The sequence below is a fragment of the Orycteropus afer genome, unplaced genomic scaffold (genome assembly GCF_000298275.1).
Source record: "Orycteropus afer afer isolate SDZICR_OR568_19922 unplaced genomic scaffold, OryAfe1.0 scaffold00726, whole genome shotgun sequence".
In the NCBI taxonomy this organism is placed as follows: domain Eukaryota; kingdom Metazoa; phylum Chordata; class Mammalia; order Tubulidentata; family Orycteropodidae; genus Orycteropus; species Orycteropus afer.
In genome coordinates, this window is record NW_006922313.1 from 148,828 (window position 1) to 163,203 (window position 14,376).

A 14,376-nucleotide genomic window follows, 5' to 3' on the forward strand; every position below is an offset into this window, starting at 1 on the left:
CCCAGGCCCCTCACCCCGCGGTCATACAGCTTCATGTGTAGGTCCCAGTCGCTGACACCCCGCCGGGCGTCATAGCGGGAGCCCAGATAGTGGCGCACCCGCGCGTCCCAGAGGCGGCTCATGGGGAAGGCCTCGGGCCCCGTCTCCGCGCCGGCCCAGAAGCGGAACACAGCCTCCAGGGCGTCGCGCTCGCGGAACTGCATGGGGACAGGGAGAGCGAGACAGGAACGAGGAGAACCGCTTCTGTCCACTCCCCACCCATTCCGGGGGCTGGGAAGGACGCCCAGGTCTCACATCAAGACACTGCGGCTCAGAGGCAGGGGCCAGCCTCTGGGCCCAGATCCCAGCGGGAGTCGGGCTCCGGGACTCAAAGTCCCGGCCCCGGTCACTCAGTCAACACACATCCCTTGGAACTGATGCCTGGGGACCTGGGGCGCTGCACCGACCTTCAGGGCGCCCAGGTTGAGCCAGGGCAGCTGCTCCGCCAGGCGGTCAGGCTCCGGGACCAGGTGCGCCAGGCGCTCGGCCTGGGCGCGCACAAAGGCGGCCACCGGGGGGCGCAGCAGGGCGTTCCCCCACACCTCCAGGAAGGTCTCGCTCCTCTCTGGAGGGAGGGTGGAGAGATTAGCAGAGCGGAGGAGTGAACCCTGAAAGCAGACTGTTAGCCTTCAATGATATGCATACTGTGCTCCAAAGAGATAGACCAAACCCACTGCAGTGGAGTCCATTCTGACCCACAGCGCCCCTAGAGGACAGAGTGGAACTGCCCACAGGGTCTCCAAGGCTGTCAATCTTCACAGAAGCAAAGCCCAAACCACACCCACTAGAAGCAAACCCCAAAGCAAACCCACTGGAATCAAAGTCCAAACCACACCCATTGCCGTGGAGTACATTCCGACTCACAGCGCCCCTAGAGTGGAACTGCCCCACAGGGTCTCCAAGGCTGTCAATCTTCACAGAAGCAAAGCCCAAACCACACCCACTGCCGTGGAGTCCATTCCGACCCACAGCGCCCCTAGAGGACAGAGTGAAACTGCATTATGGGGTTGCCTTGGCTATAATCTTTAGGCCAGCAAAGGACCAGATCTTTTCTCTCACAGAGCTGCTGGTGGGTTCGAACTGCAGACCTTTTGGTTAGCAACAGAGCTCCACTGTGCCATCAGGATGCCTTTGAACAGCTTTGTTGTTGGTGGTGTTATGTGCTATCAAGTCAGACCTGACTCATAGCAACCCCTCCTTGGGTTTCTGAGGTGGTATCACTATGGAAGTAGATTGCCCAACCTTCCTTCCGAGGAGTGGCTGGTGGGTTTGAACCGCCAGCCTTCTGGTTAGCAGTCAAGTGCTCTATTACGCTCCATTGGGCAGAGGGTCACTAGGGAGGCGTAGGGGGTGCGGACCACACCAGGTGACACGGTCAGAGGGGTGACACCAAAATGACTGTCTAGGAAATTTCTGTGCAGTGTTTCAGCAGATTATTGATTATGAAAACATCTGTGTAGTTATAACAACAGAAACATTTTTTGTGAGCTGAGCTTACACTTACAATATATACCAAAAGGCTCAAACGCTATGCTCATTTGCCAGTGGGTTTGGTTTTTGGGTTTAATGTGCTCTGGTCAGAGCCATCACCATCACCCAATTGCAATGAGTTTCCAATCACGTGGTTTGGTCCCTGCCGCTTCAAGCACGCACTGTTGCTTCAGTTGCTGCCGTTCTTATAGCTGCTGATTTGTCAAATTGGCTGGTGTTTAGGCTACACTGTGGTGGTGAGTCCTACATGCGAACCTCTGTCAATTAATTCCTTGCAAAGGAAGTACTAATTAGAGGCAACGAAGGAGGAAAATAAAAATCGGCTTCTGCTCAGTTCCTCATAGTGCTGTAATTCCGTGTAGAAAGATTTCACTGAACAATTTTGTTGTTCGTATTCAGATAATCTAAGAAACATTACTTTAAAGCCATTTACAACTATATTAATCACATATTATTCTATGGTAAAAACTGACCATCCACATTACTAAGGATTCGACAGGATCTCGTATGGGAGGAGGTCCATGGGGGGTGGTGACACCAGGAGATGCCGTGCTGAGTGACAACCCTAGTGATGCCACCGTACAGATAGGAAAAGCTGGCCCTAAGGCCACCACACGGATGAGCAAGTGATGAAATTGGGGGCAATGAGCAGATGCTTACATCCCAGCCGCCCCAGGGCAACGCCAGAACCCTGCAGGCAGTGGGAAGGGATGGGGCCCCAAGTGCCTGGCTCCCTGACGCTAACCTTGAAGCCCTATCTTCTCGGGCTCCTCCAGGGCGAGGCTGAAGATCAGCATGTGCCGGGCTACAGCTTCCAGGTTATTCTCCAGCACATGGAACTGGAAGGATGCACAGGGCAGAGTGAGCCTGAGACCTGCACCCCGTGTCCCCAGCAGACCCAGGAGTTCCACACACCAGGCCCTCCACCTTCAAACGCCAGAGCATGGGTCCCTAGCCTCCTCTGCCTTGCCTGGAGGTGACCAGATCTTTACGATCCGCCTGCTGCTAACCTGTTAACAAGTACATTCTAACTCTCCGGACCTCATGTGTGCCGGAGGACAACTCCATAGAGTTTCCAGTGGCTGGATTTTTGGAAGCAGAGCACCACGTCTTTCTTCCAAAAGTGCTCCTGGGGAACGCTTGAACCTGCAACCTTTTGGTTCACAGAGAGTGCATTAACTATTGGCACCACCCAGAGACCAGGAAGCTCAAATCTCAGCCTTTCCTTCCTAGGGCTCAGGGAGTCAGGCCATCAACTACCACCTCCCTCAGACCCAGGAGTCCAGACTCCAGCTCCTTCCTTCCTGGACTCGGGATTTTAGACCTCCAACCGCCTCTTCCCTAGAAGAGTCAGGAATACTACTTCGGCTCCTTCCACGAATTCCCGCTCACATTGAACTTCCGGCGAGGCCAGCGCGCGGCCCGGGCCAGCGTCCGCAGCAGGTGCCGTCCATCCACGGAGCCCAGCAGTAGCACATCTAGCGTAGAAGTTCCGTGCTCCGTTCCCGCCTGCGAGTCTGGGTCCACAGGAGGACCTGGCGAGGCGACAGCCAGCTTGGGGTTGGTGGCCACCAGACTGCCCCCTGAAGCAGCCCCTAGAACAATGGACTACAAATCCCAGCAGGACTTGCACCGTCGGCCTAGGTTCCAAATGGTAGTCCGCCCAGAAGACACCTGGGCTGCCCAGTGTGGGAGCGCCCTCTGCCGTTGAAGCGTTAGAACGTTAGCGCGCATCCGGCCATTGACACTAGTACTACAAGTCCCAAAAGGCCTTGCGCCGTCTGCTGCCACTGTGAAGGCAGCGGCTGTACCAGAGCATGCTGGGATTTGTAGTCCCACGGGAGAGTTAAAGGATGGGGTGGACGACTCACTTTCAGCCTGCAGGTCCAGCGCCGGGGAGAAACCCCACCAGGACACAGAACCGAAGCCGGTGCCGGAGCCTGCCGGTGTAGTCATCGCCCTGGGGACAGATATCCTGGAAATCTCCAAACACTGTTTCGGCATCGCCAGCCCCCGCTATCGCCACCCCTGACTTCTGGTCCATTTGCTTCCATGTGCCAGCTCCCTCGCCTCTATCCTTCCAAGTACCTCGGGTCGCCCCTCTTTCCCTGCTCCGGGCTGGGCAGCGGTCCGGTTTTCCCTCCTCAACCGTCGTCGAGAGCCCACGCCCTTTTAAACCAATCAGCCAATGGGAATATGATGGCTGGTTCAGTCGCGATCAACTGACTAATGAAAGTGAGCGGGACCTGCCCACTAAGAACTTTTGGCCAATGGGAGAGCTGAGGGGCGGTGATTCTGGTGTTTGGGAAAGGAACGCGAGTGGACGCGGTTGTCTTGACGACGGCGTCTAAGTGGAGGGGCGGGGTTTGGAGCGTCGGGGGTGGAGTGTGGGTCTGTCCAAATTTCTGGAATGGGGGAGGCTTAGGCTGATCCAATTTTAGACAGAAGAGGACGTGGATTAATCCCGATCAAAGTGTAGACTTTAACTCTGTGTAGCTGTGTCCGTCCCCCCTTCCTCTCACACCCTGGGCTCTACCACACAGGGCGTCTCCCCACGTGGTGTGCTGGCGCCAGCTAGCAATGGCTCACGGTTGTCACACACAGCCATTACAGTATTAAAAATTAAATTATATAAATTTGTAATTAACATGTAAATTTACCATTCAGTACATTACACTAATGCAAAGGTGAGGAATACTCCAACCTCACCACTTCCTATTTCTCTACATTTTACTATTGTCTGTGCTGTTATTAACATTGGTTGTATCCGTATAGAGGAAATGTACCACCTGCCCCATGGTTTACTGTCCTGTGGTGTCCAGCGTGTTCTGTGATCTATATCACCTGTGTTTCAAATACCAGTCTCTAGGGGGCGCTGAGAGACTGAGACAGGAAGAAAGGCCTGGCAATGTTCTCGTCTTTCTCCCATGGACTGGCTGGTGGGATTGATAACCTGATGGGTCATAACAGAACCCTGCCTGCCTCGCCTTGGAGACGTCAGCAGGAGAGTGTCCCATCTGGTGATGGAGAGGGTCACCCTCCGTGAGGCGGACTGGCACAACAGCCAAAACGTGGATTCAAACTGGTGGTGATCTTCAGGCTAATGCAGAGCGGGGCAGTTCCATTTCGTCCCATTGTACTTCCGGTCTCCACAAGTGAGAGTCCATTTAACAGCATCTATCTAGCTGACCCACCAGCCACTCCTCGGAAGGAAGATGGGGCAATCTACTTCCGTAGTGATACTGCCTCAGAAACCCAAGGAGGGGATGCTATGAGTCAGGTCCAACTCGATGGCACATAACAACGATAACAACAACATCTATGTGGTGGTGTAGTGCCTAAGGCATCTGACTGCTAACCAGGAGGCTGGAGGTTCAAACCCAGCAGCCACTCCTCGGAAGGAAGGTTGGGCAATGTACTTTTGTAGTGATACCGCCTCAGAAACCCAAGGAGGGGTCACTATTAGTTGGAATTGACTCGACAGCAGTGACTGTGTTTTTTGGTTTATCTATCTATCTAAGCTCCAAGGAGCTCTGGTGGCGCAGTGGTTAAAGCATATGGCTGCTAACCAAAATGTCGCTGGTTCAAACCCACCAGCCAGTCCACGGGAGAAAGATGAGGCAGTTTCCTTCATAAGAATCAACTGGACGGCAGTTTTTGTTTTGTTTTTGTTGTTTTAATTTATCTATCTCTGGAAGAAATGCTATTTGAATGCAGAAAATGAAATTGGCAGACTGCTCCCAGGGCCTGGCTTCCTTTTTTTGTCGATAAAGTTTTATTGAAACCAGGGCTGGGATTGGGAGCAGGGCTGGGATGAGGCGAGGGAGGTGGGGGTCAAGCAAGTGCTAGCTCAGATCCTGTTTTTATTTCAACTTCTGATAATTTGCTCATCACGGCTTTGCTGCACTAACTTTAACGCCTAACAACACCGGAGTGTCTGACACACCCTCTTCTCCGCTCCACATTCAGTGACTTCATGTTGGTGTCTGGAAACGAGCCATGGTGGGAGAATTCACACCAGGGCAGTGGGCCAACCCCACAGCAGGCTTCGGGGAACAACTGTCGGCAGCACATCACAGGAAGCTTGTTTAACAACGCCTCCAACTCTGTGTCCTTTGCACTGCCCCTTCCCGCTACCCTCCTCCTCTGCTGTCCCCCCAACAATCCTGCGGGTGTCCTTCTAGCCCCAAGAACTGTGCGCCAACACATCTCGGTCTGCTATAGGCCGCCCAGTTTGCTGAGGCCGTTCTAGGACGCTGCGGGGGTTTCTGGGACAGGCAGCCCCTTGCCTCCCCTTCTGTGTTCCCAGCCCTGGAAACGAGGATCCCTCCCGGACTCCCAGCCCCTGCCCACTCTCGCCAAGGAGCAGGGGGCCAGACCACCACGGCTGCTGGACCTTTATTGGGACCCAGACACAGCGCAGGGATCAGACTGGGGACAAGAGTGGCATGATCCACCGGAGGAGAAGGGACCTGCGGAGGGTTGGGGTCTCTGATTGTCAAGGCAGACGGGGGGGGGGCAGGGGACAGAGGGAGGCCACACTGCTCCCTCTCCCCCAGGAGTCCCTGGGGTTTCTGGGTGCGTTTGTGGCAGTGGAGTTGGCAAGTTATCATGACTGACATAATGGAGGGGCGAGGGGAGGCGTCAGCAATGGGTCAGAGGGCGGGGCCTGGCAGTGGTTAGTGGTGCAGGAGGCTGCCAGATGGGACTGGGCTTGGCTTGGGCCAGGGGCAGGAGTGTGGGGTCAGGAGCCAGAGACCAGGTTTGGCCAGGGGCTTGGGGGGGTGGTCAGGGAGCGGGAGGGGGTCTTACACGATCAGGGGGCCGGAGGGAGTGCCACTGAGCAATGGGCCGGCGCGGGTTGGCCAGCATGTCCGCCCAGTGCCGCAGACCGGCCCCGCCGGCCGCCGCTCCCACCGCCACCCTCCCGATGGCCTCGTTCTTGCCCAGCTTGTCGTAGTCCAACACGGTCAGCTCCACCTCTACCTTCTGGAGAGGACGGGGGGGGGGGAACGAAAAGGAGGAGAGTGGGTGGGGGAGGAGGCAGAGGTGTTGTTGCTAAGGACACTCCCTCCCTAGCAACCAGAGTTCTTCGGCTAAGACTTGGCCTGGAGCGCAGAACTAGGGCGAAGAGGAGCAAGGGATGCAGAGCCCTGGGGCTGAAGGGAGTCATTAGTCCTGGAGGCTAGACTTCTGAGGAGCTGTGAGCTCCTTACAGAGCGCCCCAGTGAGGCACCTGGCTGCCAACCGGACGACTAGAGACTGGTGTTTCAGACTCACCCAGCTGCTCCCTGGGAGAAAGACTTGGCAATCTAATTCTGTAAAGTTTACAGCCAAGAACACCTTAGGGGGCAGTTCCACTCTGTCCTCTAGGGGCGCTGTGGGTCAGAATGGACTCCAGGGCAGTGGGTGTGGTTTGGGCTTTGCTTCTGTAATGACTGACAGTCTTGGGGACCCTGTGGGCACTTGGATGCTGAAGTGGCATCCACTGGAGTAAGCTTATAAGGGGCTCCATTGCTGGGTGTGTGTGTGGCCAGGTGGAGGGCCAGTTTAAGCACCTCCTTAGTGAGTGGGTGGGACTTACTCGTCCTCAAAGGAGGTGGGTGAGATTTGAGAACCCAGCCCTGGGACCTGATTTCTTGGGTGTTGCTAAGGAGTTTCCTTCCCCATAGTAAGTTTGTTTAAGGGCTTGGGGCTCTTGGGGAAAGCTGTCGGGCGGGGGCGATGGTGGGCGGGCCTGAGCTCACCTGGACCTGGTCACAAGGCACCTCGAAGCTGAAGGCCTCGTTATAATAGGGGTTCAGGGTGTTCTTCTTGATGGTGGTTTTCTTTTTCCGCACCTTTTTGCCTCCCTGGAGCAGATGGACCTTGACGTAGGGATCTGGGGAGAAGGAGGAGTCCTCTCACAGCCCACCCCCCCGCCACCCTGGTCCCCGAAGATCAGAATGATGGCGAGAATGCACCCCCCCTCTTAGGTGTCTCTCTCTGCCTGACAAAAATCTAAACTCTCCATGGTAGTGTGGAACCCCCCAGGGGGTCCCCCCAATATGCGTCGGGGCCCAGGCACCTTTGGGACCTTAGCCAGTCAGCCTGCCCTCCGCCTCCCTGCTTCCGCGCACCTGACAACCCGCCGACGTCCATCTTCTTCAGGTTTTTGGCTTCCAGGACGATGACCGTGAGCTTCCCGGCCGTGGGCACATAGCGGAGGGAGAAACAAATGTCTCCCAGCTTCTCTTGCTGAAAGACAAACGGACGTCATCACCACAGTCCCCCCCCCACACACACACACACCTCTGTCCCCGCTCCCCACCCTTCTGCCCTCCCCTCGCCAGGCACTGACTGGAATGGGCCCGAGTCAAGCACCCGGTGGTACGACCAAGGGGGCGGGGCATGAGGCATTGGGGCGGGCCCTGGGAGCTCGTGATTGGTGCAGAGTTGGGCGGAGGCGTGGCTGGCTGTGCTCACCTCTTCTCGCGGCGCCGCCTGCAGCTCGCGCCAGGCCAGCACCGGCCGACCCAAGTCCACGGAGCTCATGGGCACACGCACTTCCCCGATGGCGTCGTTGCGGGAGAAGCGGTCAAAGTCGTATACCGCCATGACCAGCACTCTGCCCCCAAGCTCCACATAGGGGACCTGGGAGAGGGGGTACAGCGAGCAGACGAGGGGAGATGGAGAGAGAGAGAGACAGAGACAGAGAGAAAAGAGGGCAGAGCTCGTCAAGGTGGAGGCCCCGCGTGGGGCAGCAAGGGTCAGGCGGTGGCCAAGGGGACCCAAGCGGGACCTTCTAGGGCTCCACAACAAATCCTGGAACCCAGATGGGACAGTCCAGGGTCCAGGGAACAGTCCAGGGGTTAATGGAACCTGGATGAGATGGTTCAGGGTCCAAGGAACAGTCTACAGGTCATTGGAACCCAAATGGGACAGTCCAGATGTTAACTGAGTGCAAATGGGCAGCCCAGGATCCAAAGGAACAGCCCAGGGGTCAGTGGTGCCCTAAAGGGACAGCCCAGGGTCTGGTGCAATAGCCCCTGAAGCTGGTAGCTGCGGCCTGGGCTGTGTCTACCTGTGGAGAAGCTGAAGGGGTTGGTCCCAGTGACCCAGGGACTGGGGACAGCCTGCCTAGCCTGAGGGCAGGAGCTCACCTTGAAGGCAAAGGTCTCCCCAAAGTGGGGGTGCAGTGTCTGCCGATGCACCTTGGTCTCGTACCGCCTGCGTTTGTCCGGCAACAGGCAGACCTGCACGTAGGGGTCTGAGGAGCCACCCAAGTCCAGGGCAGCCAAGCCCTCCGCCTGCAGGATGCCCACCAGCAGCTGTGGGGAGTCCAGGCACAGCGAAGAGGGAACGCTAGTCTTAGCTGCTCCTCTAGGTCATCCTGTGGGAAGGGCTGGGCCCCCCGCTCCCCTGCACCCCCACCTGGCCACTCTGGAAATCATAATCCAGCGAGTACTGCAGCCGTCCTAGTTCGTTCTTCTCTGCCACCTGCTGCCCTGGTCCAGGTGGTGCTGGATCCAGTTCCTCGACTTCGGGCTGCACCTTAGGGACCCAGGGGCAAAGGCAGGTGAAGGCTTCCCCCGCTAGAGATCCTCTATGCCAGAAGCCAGAGGAGACTCAGCAGATCCTTTGGACCATATCTGATCACTTACAAGCTAAGTAGAGTCAGTGTTTGATTAGTGATGTCTGACACGGGCAGGGCATGGACATGGTGATGCGTGTGCAATGTGTTTGTCAGTGTTAGGTTAGTGATGTCTGCTACAGGCAGGGATATGTGAGTGGTGGTACGTGTGCAGTGTGTTTGTCATTCTTAGACTAGGACAATAGGGCTGATAGTGTCCCATGGCCCACAGGAAGTGTGCAGGAGGTTTTATTTTACATGCTAATGGATGCAGTGGGGTGGCTGTCTAAAATGCCATGTTGGTTAGTGATTTTTGCCACAGCAAAAACATGGAGAAGCAGCATACTTAGTGTGAACTTGCCATTCTAAACTAGGTTAAGGCTTCTCCTTAATCTCGGCAGCAATTCTCAAAATGTGGTGTGAGTCAGAATTCTCCTGAGTAGCATGGTACATGGATTCCCACGGTCCCTCCTTAGAGATTCTGATTTGGCAGGTCTGACACAGAGCCCCTAACTGGCATTTCGACACGTTCTCCAGCTGATTCTGAGGCAAATGGTCTTTGAACACCACTGGCTTATGGGATAGGGATGGAGGCCGGAGACCTAAAGGGTGTCCGTTATGGGTCATCACGCTAATAGCAATTTTTCAGAAGCAAGGGGGTTAGGAGATATTAGTTCTGACCAGGGACTTGACTTTCTCAAGGTCACACAACTGGGATACGGTCTCTTTGGGTTAGAAACCCAGGACCCGTTGGACCCCACCGCTCTGGTCCTTGGACCTGGGGCCTTTTACTGTTCACCTGGCCCCAGATCTGTCCTCCACGTGGGTTCCGGAAGACTCACCCCAACCCTGTCCCTCTCCTGCTCAGAACTCTTCCATGGCTCTCACTTGCCTTCGCCATGTGGGCACTGCTGGGTTCTCCAGACTCCATTCCAGAATGCAGCACCGCACAATGTGCTCTCGATACAGTGTAAGGAGCTCTGGCGACTCAGTGGTTAGAGCATGCAGCTGCTAACCAAAAGGTCAGTGGTTCAAACCCACCAGCCACTTCATGGGAGAAAGACGAAGCACTCTTCTTCCATAAAGATTAACAGCCTTGGGAACCCTATGGGGCAGTTCCACTCTGTTCTATAGGATCGCCGTGAGTTCTATGAGTTGGAATCTCATGGGTTTGGGTCTGGAATCATTATGGAAACAGACCATCATGTCTTTCTCCTGGGGAGCCACTGGGTGGGTTCAAATAACCAGCCTTTTGGTCAGCAGCCCAGGCCTTAACCATTGCACCACCAGAGCCCTGCTATATGTATACACACACATACACATACACATACGTGTGTGTGTAATATTATAACACAGTCAGCCCAGCTGTACTGAAAAAATTACTTCATGTTCTCCAATATGCCCCAGAACCTCAATTCCTGTTCTTAGCACATGCTTCTCCTGCCTACAAGGTCCTTGTCCCTGTTCTCAGTTAGCTGTTTGTCCCTTCGGTCTCAGAGAACTCACCTCCTCCAGGAAGCCCTCTCTGACCCGCCAGGCTGTCACCTGGCTTCCCTGAGCCCCCATCATGCCCTGTACTGCCTCTAATACAGCACGTATCACCTTGCACTCTGAATATCTGTGTCCGTGTCTGACTCCCCCACCAGACCGGAAGCTTCTTGAGGACAAGTGACAAGGTCTGACCCACCCCCAGGTCTCCAGAGGCCAGTCAGGGATGGATGGACGCAATGGCTGCAACCATGGACTCAAACAGACCTTCGGGCCTGAAGACCACACAGGACTGGAAACAGGGTGTCTGTGAGTCACAGCCACAGGAGGGAAGGGGGCAGGCCGGAAACGCTGGCCAGGGAGAGGGGCGGGGCTGTGGGAAGGGGCGGGGTTGCCGGCGCGGCTGGCCCACACCTTGTCTATGTAACTGCGGCCCAGCTCCTTGACTTCCTGCAGGTGGACCTGGGCTTGGGCCTGGCTCTTCTTGCCCGTCCGCCTCCGACAACGTCTCCGGTAGAGACAGAAGCAGCAACTGAAGACGAGGAGGGTGGAGACCAGCACGATTGTGGCCAGGGCCCAGGGGGGCACTGCGGAAGAGGCGGAGACACGCACATTGAGGGCTCCACGCGCAGCCTGGAGTCGTGGCCTTGTGTTCCCTCCGGCCATTTCCATTCCATTTCACTTCCATGTTTTCCTTCCAACCAATCACGTTTACAAAGTGATTCATGCCTTGATCCAGGCTGACACCATCCAAATTTCCTTTCCTATTAGTTCCACCGGGAGCTCTGGTAGCATAGTAGCTAAGACACTTGCCTGCTCACCAGACGGTTGGTGGTTCAAACCCACCAGCCACTCCTCAGAAGGAAGGTTGGGCAATTCTACTTCCGTAGTGATACTGCCTCGGAAACCCAAGGAGGGGTCGCTATGAGTCGGGTTTGACTCAAGGGCACATAACAACAACAACAACATTAGTTCCACCTCCCCTTTCTCTCCCATATTAATTTCTGCTCAACCCCTGTGGCTTTGAGAAGCTCTGTCCCTCCCAGGGCCTCAGTTTCCCCAACTGTAAACAGAAGGGACGGATGGACAGTTCTCCAGAGGGAGACCCCGCTCCGTTCCAGATTCAGGTTTTTCTTGCAAACCTGTTCCTTTTCCCCATTGCGTTCCCATTCCAGCCCAGGATTCCCACCCGTATTTTCCATCCCTCTAGCCCGCGTACAAGCGTCCGAATCCCGCCCCTGGAAATCCAGGCCGGACTTTCTGTCCGCTCTGCTTCCGGAACTCGCTTACCAGGGCCATGGCTGATGCGGCTGGAGTCTGGAGGCGCGTCGGGAGCTGAAGGCCCCAGGGTTGGAGGCTCCGGGAACATGGCGGCGGCGTCCTCCGGTCCTTTCTGCGGTGGCACCCAGGCACCCTAGCCCCCCACTCCCAATCCAAACATCCATTGACGCCTCCAAACAACAAAGAACTACAACTCCCAACGGCCCCCTGGGGGGCCGGCCACGCACAGACCGGTCATTAGGCGCGAGGCATCCTGGGAGTTGTAGTTCCAGCCTCCCCGCGGCGGAGATGGGGCTCTGGGAGTCGAGGTTCCAGGACCTATTTCTATACCAAAGGGGTACCACCTCCGTTCGAGGCACCCCCCCAGGAATCCCGCTAACTTCTGCACCTCCCTCCTCCAGGACTTGAACCGGAAGCAGGCGGAGGCGGGCGTGGGAACTAACGCACTGGGTTGCCCAGAGCAACGGCTGGCTCCCCTAGGGCGGGGCAGGAGCACCACTGGTTGCCCAGGCAACAGCCTGTTGCCATGACAACGGGCGGGGCTTACGCACAGAAGTGGAGCCCGGGCGGGGCAGGCGCCCTCCCGACCGTCTCGGGCCTGGGACCCCAGACTCAGAGAGAGTGGCGAGGGGGCAGTGTGTGGTCCAAGCGTGCGTATGTCCATGCGCCCACATCTGGCTCCTCCCTCCACATCTGGGCCTGGTCGCTGAGACCCAGCCCCCGCTTCCCGACTCTTGCGGAAGAAGGGAGGCTGCCCGGAAGCCCCCGCTGGACCCCTGCACCCGCCTGCGCCTGTTCGTCTCTCCCGTGCACCCCAACCTTTGTCTCAAACCTGTTCTCATGCTCGCTTGGGCCTCTCCTGCTCCGTGTCCCTGCCTCTGTCTGTCTGTCAGTCTCCCATCGTCTCTCCCCGCCTCGCCTCTGCGTGTCTCGCCCTCTGCCTGCGTCGGTCCAAGGCCTCGCCCCTCCCTTTGTCTGTCTCCACACCTGTCTTCTCTCTGGATCCCAGGCTCCCGGTGCCAGGCTCCAGCCTTCCTGCTTCCTCTCCTGGCACCTCCCAGTGCACCCCACACACACGCCCAGGGCCCCTCTAGGGATGGCAGTGAGGATGGTGTTCAGGGAGGGGGTCCCAGCGGCTCCTACCTGCTCGGCGGCTGCACCGGACCCTCCCGGGAGACAGAGAGGCGCCAGCCCCGCCCGAAGCCCGCCTCCGCAGGCGGCTGGCGCTGTCCTCGGTGCTGATCGCGGCTGAGCGAAGCGGGCGTGTGGCGTGTGTGACTGAGTGTGAGAGTGAGTGTGTGTGAGTGTTCGCCCTGGTAGGCGGAGAGCCCCGCCCCTCGACCCTCCCCCAACCACCAACCACGACGGCGCCCTTGAATGTTTACCTAGTCCCCCAAAGCGTGGGGCATCCGCCATCGCCCCCGCCCCAGCCCGAGGAACCAGGCATCAGCATATCCGGCCCCCGGGCTGGGCACAGGAGGCCTTCTCTGGAGACCCAGGGATCCGGATGCACCGGGTAGGAAACTCCCCAGTGCAATGGCCCCAGCAACACAGCCATGTCCCTTCAAGCTGCCCCAGGAGGCAAGCGCCCCGCCCCTCGCTCCAGGAACCGTGTCCACACCGCCCAGACCTAGGACACGGGAGTCTAGCCCCCGACTTTGGGCACTCAGCTAATCCAAACCTATATTTGCAGGTGCACGATTTAGCTGGCGCAGCAGTTAAGTGCTCAGCTGGTCCCCGGAATTCACCCACCTGCTCCGCTGCAGAAAGGCCTGGTGATCTCGCCCCGTAAAGATCACAGCCCAGAAAACGCTTAGGGGGCAGTTCTCCTGTCACGTGGGGTCGTCGCTGAGTCTCAAATGGACTCAACAGCACCCCCCCCACACACACACACACACAACAGCACCAGCAGATTCCGTCTTAGGAGTCCCTGGGTGGTGTAAACGAATCCCACGCTGGGCTGCTGACCGAAAGATTGGAGGTTTGAGGAGAATGCCCTGAGCATCTCCTCTGTAGACTCAGCCCCTGGAGTGCAGTTCTGTGACACACATCGGCCGCCGTGAGTTGGAATCCTTTTGATGGTAACTGGTAGATTCTTCCTTAGGGCATTATTGCCTCAGTACATACATGTCAGGAACCCCACTGCTCCCAATCCCAACTTTATTTCCAGACCCAGAAATCCATCAGGGCAACCAGGAGAACAGTAATTTAGTGAATTATGAAATAGAAGGACCACTATATACAATCAGTAGGTACAGGGGGCCTCGCGTGGGGGGAATCCCTTCAATCTCACATTCCCCAAAATCCACTGTTGTCAAGCTGATTCCGACCCACAGCGCCCCTAGAGGACAGAGTGGAACTGCCCCACAGGGTTTCCAAGGCTGTCAGTCTTCACAGAAGCAAAGCCCAAACCACACCCACTGCCCTGGAGTCTATTCTGACCCACAGCGCCCCTAGAGGACAGA

At 56.9% G+C, this 14,376-nt stretch overlaps 2 protein-coding genes across 2 annotated transcripts in view; both read right to left on the bottom strand.

Annotated features, from left to right (window-relative positions):
• The window catches only part of DNAAF3 (dynein axonemal assembly factor 3), a 9,144-nt gene extending 5,658 nt beyond the window's left edge, over positions 1–3,486 (bottom strand). Inside the window, exons 1-5 of the mRNA XM_007957286.1 lie at positions 3,402–3,486; positions 2,923–3,125; positions 2,276–2,369; positions 447–604; positions 15–197 (exon numbers count right to left, since the gene is read on the bottom strand). Of these exons, the coding sequence (XP_007955477.1) occupies positions 15–197; positions 447–604; positions 2,276–2,369; positions 2,923–3,125; positions 3,402–3,486 (723 nt within the window). The remainder of the gene's footprint in view (positions 1–14; positions 198–446; positions 605–2,275; positions 2,370–2,922; positions 3,126–3,401) is intronic.
• A 2,832-nt stretch (positions 3,487–6,318) lies between these two features.
• Positions 6,319–11,999, bottom strand: SYT5 (synaptotagmin 5). The gene is made up of 8 exons (XM_007957270.2): positions 11,921–11,999; positions 11,045–11,217; positions 8,944–9,063; positions 8,673–8,840; positions 7,996–8,163; positions 7,650–7,767; positions 7,278–7,411; positions 6,319–6,519 (listed from the first exon to the last, which is right to left on the bottom strand). Exons 1-8 carry the CDS (start codon positions 11,997–11,999, stop codon positions 6,319–6,321), a joined length of 1,161 nt encoding a protein of 386 aa, XP_007955461.1.
• Positions 12,000–14,376: the final 2,377 nt, after the last annotated feature.

Coding starts and splice junctions, on each gene's coding strand:
- SYT5 (XM_007957270.2), bottom strand. CDS start 11,999: ATGTTCCCGGAGCCTCCAACCCTGGGGCCTTCAGCTCCCGACGCGCCT. Junction 11,218..11,920: donor CCGCATCAGCCATGGCCCTG/GTAAGCGAGTTC, acceptor CCTCTTCCGCAG/TGCCCCCCTGGGCCCTGGCC. Junction 9,064..11,044: donor GCCGCAGTTACATAGACAAG/GTGTGGGCCAGC, acceptor TGGGTCCCTAAG/GTGCAGCCCGAAGTCGAGGA.